The sequence below is a fragment of the Marmota marmota genome, unplaced genomic scaffold (assembly GCF_001458135.2).
Source record: "Marmota marmota marmota unplaced genomic scaffold, marMar, whole genome shotgun sequence".
NCBI classification, from domain to species: domain Eukaryota; kingdom Metazoa; phylum Chordata; class Mammalia; order Rodentia; family Sciuridae; genus Marmota; species Marmota marmota.
In genome coordinates this window covers 1,743,494-1,751,965 of record NW_025999941.1, presented here as the reverse complement: position 1 = coordinate 1,751,965, position 8,472 = coordinate 1,743,494, and the positions used below count along the sequence as shown (strand labels likewise).

Sequence of the window (8,472 nt, the reverse complement as noted above, 5' to 3'; positions counted from 1 at the left end):
CCCCCCCCCCCCCCCCCCCCATGCTGGGGGTAGGACCCAGGACCTTGAACATACATGCTAGGCATATACCACTGAGTCTCATCCTTAGCCTGATGACACCTTTCAATTTTCCTTCTACATCTCTATTCACATCTTCCTTCCATCTTCCATCCCTGGCTCCGAAATATTCACCAAGTCTGTGAAAACTATCGGGATTACAAGTTTGAGGCCAGGCCCAGCAACTTAGTGAGACCCTGTCTTAAAAATAAAAGGGCTAGGGGTGTGGCTTAGTGGTAAAATATCCTGGGTTAAATCCCGAGCCCCCTCAACCCCCAATGCTGTGGTGCTTTTCCCTGTTGTTGATGTTGTAAACGTAAGTCTTTGTCCTTTTGATTGGCACTGTTTGGAAAAGGCTATTTATTGAGGTGAGGGAATTCGCTTGTAATGTGAAAAACATTGACTCTGGCTACAGTACAACTCCTGGGAAGAAGCTGTTTTACTCAGAGAATCTATTAAAATGTATAGACTTTGTCTGCAAGGTTGTTTTTCACGGACATCAGTTTTTAGCCCTTCATTGTTTGGCTATATCAAAGTCAAGCTCTCTGGACTGAATTTCTTGATGAAAATCTGACTAGAGAAGATGGAATACCAGAGTCCCTACAAATGTACTTTTATCAGTGGGTTTTCAGGAGAACAAGTTATATTTTGATTCCAAACTATTAAATAAGAATCTATTGTTCTTTTATGTGAAATTAGATGAGATGGGAGTGTTCTGCAGGAAGGTTAAAGGAATCCGAAGCTTTTTGAAAAAGCACATAATTTTGACTGTTTGTTTTTTCCTGATAAACTTGCTAAAACCAAAAGAGTGAGACAGTAAAGACTTAAATATTATTAGTTTAGTTCAGTGGACAAGACTTAAATTCTAATGTTTAGTAATATGGAAGATATGCTGGCAATAGTTTTTTTGTTTTGCTACCGAATTATGTATTTTATTTTTAGCAATAGTTTTGATTAAAAATTTTGCAGAGCCTGGTGCTGTGGCGCACACCTGTAATCCCAGTAGTTTGGGAAGATGAGGCAGGAAGATCACAAGTTCAAAGCCAGCCTCAGCAATTTAGTGAGGCCCTAAGCAATTCAGCAAGACCGTGTCTGTAAATAAAATACAAAAAGGGCTGGGGATATGGCTCTGTGTTTGAGTGCCTCTGGGTTCAATCCCCAGTACGAAAAAAAAAAAAAAATCCAGAGAAAAACAATGTTTATCTAAGAACCACATTTTATATGAGCTTATATGCTAATAGTGAAGCCAGAATCATTTTGCAAAACAGTCATATTTTACTGTTAAAGGAGTTTTGATCTTTTTGGTCCATGGTTTTGATTTTCTCTGAACTGCTTCAGGATTGAAGCAGGCATAGAGCCACAGCTCATGGCCCTTCTATCTTGTTACTTTTCATCCACTGTGACCTGTGGCAGGTTTCTCTGTGGGCGCTGTTGTTTTCTTTTAAAGAGAAGGAAGAAATGGGCTGGGGATATAGCTCAGTTGGTAGAATGCTTGCCTCGCATGCACAAGGCCCTGGGCTCAATCCCCAGCACCACACACATACACACACACACACACACACACACACACACACGAGATTTTTGAGAATTGAGAAGTGTGTGTGTGTGTGTTTGTTTTTGCTCGTCACCAATAGTGCTGGTTGGGTGGGTGTGAAGAATTAGTATGATCACATATTTGCATGAATAAATTTTCTTCCCTTCTTTTAAGGGTGTGAATAACTTTGTCCAGTACAAATTTAGTCACCTACCATCAAAAGAAAGGCAAACGATTGTTGAGTTGGCCAAAATGTTCCTAAACCGCATCAACTATTGGCATCTGGAGGCACCATCTCAACGTAGACTACGATCTCCCAACGATGATATTTCTGGATACAAAGAGAACTACACAAGGTAATAAGATGATAAATCCTTCTCTTTGGGCCCCACGGAGCATGTTAGAGACATGAAATTACTATTGGTTTCTGTAGGCGGACAGTTGCCCAGTTATTATGATGACTCCATCAATTCCCAGAGAATGACTATGTGATTTCCTGTGCAAACTTCTAGTTTTCCTTAACATCACAGTGTTTTAGGGGATGAGATCCAAAAATCTAGACCTGCGTTATCCAGTTTGATAGTCTCCAGCTAATGTGGCCATTGAGCACTTGAAATGTAGCTAGTCTGAATTGAGATTTCTAAGATTGTACAAAAAAATAATTTTCAAATAGCTCACTAATGGTTTCTTTCTTCTCCTTCTTCTGTTGTTTGGTAGTCCTGGGGATCAAACCAGAGCCTTGCACATGCTAGGCAAGCACTGTAACACAGAGCTATACCCACAATCCCAATAGTTGTTTTTGTTTCATTTTTAAAATATTGATAATATGCAGAAATGACAGTATTTTGGATATATCGGATTAAATAAAAATCTTAAAGTTAATTTCACCTGTTTATTTTGACTTTTTCAAAATGACTGCTAGCAAATTTAAAATACATGTATGGCTTGCATTTTAATTCTATTGAACGTCATTGATGAGACAACAGTAAGTTGTCGTTAAGTTACACTTAACTCTGTAATTTTATGGAGCCCTCATCAAAACCCAAATGCAATGATCATTAATATGAAGGAGTTAAAGGATTTTTTTTTTAAAGGAAAGATTATTCTAGCACCATGATAGAACTAATATCATTATAGGTATTATTCTCCAGTATTTATTCCTTTAAACTTTTTATGTTAGTTCAATGAAAGAAAATATAGAATTTTATATTCCCCCTGCCCCCTGCATCATATCAAGCTTTTTATGAATTACATTATAGCCCATTGAGTTGATGTAACATAATTTACCTAACCGTTTCTCTATTGCTGGGCATTCCAATTTTGCAAATATTCTTGGGTTACACATTTTTTTTTCTAAAGTGGTAATTTATTTTACTGTTTATGAACTGCTGGATGATGGGATTGGCTTTACAAAGTCTAAAACATGGATCATTCAAAATATAATAACTTACATTTATTTTCATTTAAGTTAAAGTAACCTTGATTTTCCATTCTGTTCTCTGCTTTTGCATCTTTTCCACATTTATATTTTAGAGGCACATCAAACATGTTTCAGGGACCATTACAGAGCTTCAGTGTATCTTTTTCTTCTTCATTTAAAGCAGGCACTGTCTTTTGATAGGCTTTTCAAGACCGCGTGTGCCCAGGTTATTTTCTGAAATAGCAGTTAACTTGGAGAATTGGATATGATTTAAAATATGCTTTGCTCTCCGTCACTGACTTTTTTTTTTTTTAAATCAGTAATATTCCTTTTATTTTACCTTCTCCCTCCTTGTACCCTATATGCAATTTATAAAATATTTTCCCCTTAGTAATTTATACTTATAGGAATTATAGATTTCTTCAAAATCAGTTTTTATTAGATCTTCATTTCTGTACCATCTATTTCAGAGTTTTATATTAATAGTAGTTCTTTATTTTTGTAATTATTGTTTAAAATAAGAGTTGGAATAGTAAATCTTAGAAATATGTCTTTCATTCTCATCTGAACAATTGACAAAGCTTTTTTTTTTTTTTTTTTTTTTTTTTTTTGGTACCAGGGATTGAACCCAGGGATGCTTAACCACTGAATCACATCCCCAGCCCTTTTTAATTTTTAATTAAAGACAGGGTCTTGCTGAGTTGCTCAGGGTCTTGCTAAGTTGCTGAGACTGGCTTTGAACTTGCAATCGCAGCCTCCCAAACTGCTGGGATTACAGGTGTGTGCCACCATACTGGGCTAATGCTGAATATTTCTTAAGGTAAAACCCTGATATATTTGTAACTTTTTTTTTTTTTTTTTAAATTTTGTACCAGGGATTGAACCCAGGGGTGCTTAACCATTGAGCCACACCTCAGCCTTTTTTATTTTTTATTTTGACACAGGGTCTCACTAGGTTGCTTAGGGCCTTGCTAAATTGCTGAGGCTGGCTTCGAACTTACGCACTTCCTACTTCAGCCTCCCAACCTGCTGGAATGCACCACCATGCCTGACTTAGGTATTTGTAACCCTTAACAGAAAGTAATTAGCACATCAAGAAAAAAGGAGAATTAAATGTGAAGTAGCACTGGAGACATACCTGTATTTTAGGGGAAAAAAAAAATGCAAGGCCTCATTCGGGAATTACCAAGAATCTGGTGGCACTTTATAAATGCTCAAGGAGTAGCACATATAGAAATTGGGGTTTGAAGGAGCACTGTTTCATTTGTGCTTTCATCTTTCTCCACTCTGTGAGCTTTAGACCAATCTCTTCACCTCCCTGACCTTCAGTTTCTTCCTCTGTCAAGTATCTTGAGTGTCGTGAGTCATCCACAGGAGGTTGGTACATGGTGTCTGGCACAGGACGGGGACTCTGAAGATGCTTGTCATCGTTTTGCTCCCACACACGTTGTTCTTTAAAACTCAGTCGCTGCCAACGTGGGGCTTTTAAGCTGGAGCCTGAAATGGACAGTTGAATGAGAGTATAATTATTTGAATATCACTTTAGAAACTAAGATAATGGGGAATAGAAAGACAGCAGCAGAGCCCTTTATAGCCCAGCATCCTAAGCCAGCAGCTGAAGGCGGAAGAGTGGAGCCAGACAATGGTGAAGAGAAACCTGCTGGGAGAAGCTGAAATGAATACGCCCTCATGAGTTGTGAAACCTGCTGATTTGTAGGTGGAATGTAGACCTGGAGCCCCTGTCCACAATAAATAAGGAAATGAAGGTAGACAGCACCCCACCCCTTTCCCCGCTGTTGCTTGGTATTGATAAAGAAAGGGAAACTGAGAAGAACAACTTCTGAAAACAAGGAGAATCAGTCAGCGATTCAGAATAAAACCTCACTGCTGTGACCACATTTGGGAATTTAAAGAACCACTCAAGACTGCAGCACGGTGTCTCACTGATGCTAATCGTCAACAGAAATGTGCAGCATCCTAGGCGGCAGGCATCACTAGCGGGCTTCCAACCTCTCTACCTCGGTGCTGGTTGGGTTTATAATTTATAGCAATTAGAACAAAGAGGCTGAAGACTTCTGGAGCTCAACATTAGCATGAAAATAGGGTGAAATTGGATTCTCTGTGGAAAAGACTAGACTTGGAAAAGGATTGCTTTCATTACAGAACTAACCTGCCAAGCTTTATCCAATAAAAAAAAAAAAAAGTCAAAAGCAGGTTGAACAGTAGAGCTGCTTAAATCATTTACTCACTGTTATAAATAAAACAAAAAGATCAATCTTACTTTTAAGTGTAAATCAACTATATATTATATGTACATTCCCAGAAATCACTGTGGCTTTAGAGAAAAAATTCTGATCAACTATTTTGAAGTCACCTGAATTTCAAGATGGTACACTCATGTTATTTCTTCATATAATTCCATGAGGAAATAACATGAAGAGACACTGTCAGGAGAATATGTTTTCTTACAATACATCTGACCAAAAGAATCTGCTATAGGAAAGAGGCAAATAATTGGTATTTGACTTTGGATTGTACAGAAATTCTGGAAGTTAGAGATTGTCCCCACATTGGGGAGATGATTTATGAGAATACAGAGCAAGTTAGGACTAGGATGTAGCTCAGTGGTAGAGCACTTGTTGAGCATACATGAGGCCCAGGGTTCCATCCCTACCACTGCAAACAAACCAACCATAGAGCAGGTTAGATACAGTTAACTTGATATTGGGAAATAGTTTCATGTAGTCATTGTTCTCTGAAGGGGAGCTCATCACCATGCATACTGACTATTCTTGATGAAACTTGTACATCCAGAATAGTAATTATCAGTAAGAAGATCAGCAGCTCAGGAGGCAGGAGATCTAGCTCCTAGTCTGGACTACAGTTCACATTCAGTATCCTTTATCCAAAAGTTTTTGGAACCAGAAGTATTTCAGATTTGGAATTTAAAATTTTTGAAATATTTGCACAGACTTTTCTGATTGAGCATCCCTAATTTGAAAACTTATTATAAGTTTCAGATTTCAAAGCATTTTGGATTTGGGATGCTACATCTGTAGTAATTATCCTTTATTTCCAGTGAGCCAGGTGAGTTCAGTTAATTCCTGAAAATTAGATTTTTAGTTCAGCGAGCATAGGAACAAAATGGTCTTGGTGTTCAAATTTTCCAATTCTATTTGCATTTTAAAGAAAACATTGTTGTAAAACATCAATAGGATGTAAAAAATCTGACAGTTATTTGAAAAATGAGTAAACAGTGTGTAGATAAGATACTAGGGATTGAACTCAGGGACACACTCAACCACTGAGCCATGTCTCCAGCCCTACTTTGTATTTTATTTAGAGACAGGGTCGCACTGAGTTGCTTAGCGCCTCACCATTGCTGAGGCTGGCTTTGAACTTGTGATTCTCCTGCCTCAGCTTCCCAAGTTACTGGGATTATAGGCATGCACCACCGTTCCCCATTTAAATGCCCTCTTTGTTAGATGTAGAAAATGAAGGAAATAGGTTACTTCTGAGAAGAGCTGGTTTTAGCCATTTAGGTAAAATCTTTTCCTGCTGTTGAGCCTTTGGAGGAGGACCTGTGGCCATGCCAGCCCATTTCCTCCTTTCTCACTGTATGCAGTGACCATGTCAGTTAATTAAAACACCACCGATTCTCCCCACCTCCGCATGCATTGACCCAGCATCCTTGTCCTAGGTACTGTGCACTTTACAGACTATAAAATAAGATTAATCTTGGAATTAAAGACAAAACTGGAAAGCATAAATCGAGGTCTGCAAAATGGCTCTCAGAGGAAATGAATGGGCACCTATTATTAGAAAAATTTTAGTAGATAATCATAATTTCTTCAGTCTTCCTTTAAACCCTGGGAAGATTGAATGACCTGTTAAGCACTTTTGGATAAAATTTTATGATAATATTTATGACCTGTCATTTCTGTAGCAGAAATACCATCAGTCTTGGAGGCAGAACAAATCTTTCTGCCATGAGGTTTCCTCCACAGATGGAAAAGCTCTTAGATTTTTTTTTTTTTTTTTCTGTTTTGGAAGTGCTTGGGATTGAACCCAGAGCCTTGCATTTGCCAGGCAGGCCTACCACCGAACCACACCCCTCAGTGCATCTAGGTTCTAACCCAGCATTGTCCAGGAGATAAATAATGTAAGCTGCACTGTGATTTTTACATTTCCTGGTAGCTATATTAAAAAGAATTAATATATAGGAAATTAATTTTAATGTTTTGTTTTGCTCAACATATGAAAAATATCATCATCTATCTCTATAATCAGTGAAAAATTATCAAGAATGTATTTTTACTTTCTTTGTACTAAGTGTTTTAAATTTGGTGTAAATTTTGTGCTTATAATATATCTTCATTTAATTCAGTCACTAAATTTTAAACAATTAAAACAAAATGGAGTACTACTGAAACAATAAAGTTGTGTTTAGTGAAAAAATATTTTACACTGTTTCTATTTAAAAATAAAATTGAAGTCAATGAAAGAAGATTAATACTTAAGCCCCACAGTTGTACTAGCTACATTTGAAGTGATAGTTCCAGTTGTGGACGACTATTGTATTAGCATAGATATATGCTAATATAGAATTAGAATATTTTCATCATTGTTGAAAGCTTTATTGAATAGCCCTGGTCTAAGTAGCAGAAGATGGTACACACTTTGTTATACTGTTATGTCTTAAAATAGTCTTGGAGTAACCAGAGTCTCATGAAGCTGAGCTTCTGGTTATTAAGTTTGTCACCTCTTACTTTTGTAGTTTCATAGTTGGTTACTTGGGATCTGGTCTCCCCTCAGCCCTAAATAATTTGTTAACTTTATCAAGTGTTAACATTCAGTAAGGCTTGGTTTTGAGCGTGATGAATTTCTCTATAGAGTATCTTATGATTTACAAAATAAATGCTCTTTCTAGTTTTTTTCTGCTACTACAATCACTGCTTTCAGTTTGACATGACACAGTATAACACATAGGAGCCCATTTCAGTATTGTAAAATGACATTTGGGTATAAATTACAAAGAGAAAAGTTGAGAGGAGTAATAGAAAGAGTAGCAGGATTTTAAGATTAAATGTGAATCTATGCAGATGAGCTAACACAGACGAAAGGTTTCATCTATAAAGGCGAAGCACCACCACCGCCATCACCAACTTATGGGGTAAATATGTGATCCGCAGGAAAAGGCCCCCGGCATGAGTGAATCAGTGTTATTCCATTCTAAAGGGCTTGGGGTTCATGGAGCACTTCCTGTGGCAGTTCGGGCACGTTAGAAAGCTTGTCCTAATTTAAATAGGAACAGGAAAAGCACACAGGGAGGAAAGCTTTTAAGTTTTGAAAAGCAGCCCTATCGTAGAAGAGGATGATTTGGATCTGCTACCAAGAAATAAGGATCTATGAAATGACGCTTTTGACCAGATTTCCCTGATTTGGTACCATCCTCTGTGACTCCCATTGTTGCATCCCATTT

General features: G+C 37.6%; 1 protein-coding gene across 1 annotated transcript in view; it reads left to right on the top strand.

The window, feature by feature from the left end:
* Positions 1-8,472, top strand: part of Kat2b (lysine acetyltransferase 2B) — an 88,255-nt gene that overhangs the window by 39,018 nt on the left and 40,765 nt on the right. Inside the window, exon 5 of the mRNA XM_015494358.2 lies at positions 1,745-1,926. Within this exon, the coding sequence (XP_015349844.1) occupies positions 1,745-1,926 (182 nt within the window). The remainder of the gene's footprint in view (positions 1-1,744; positions 1,927-8,472) is intronic.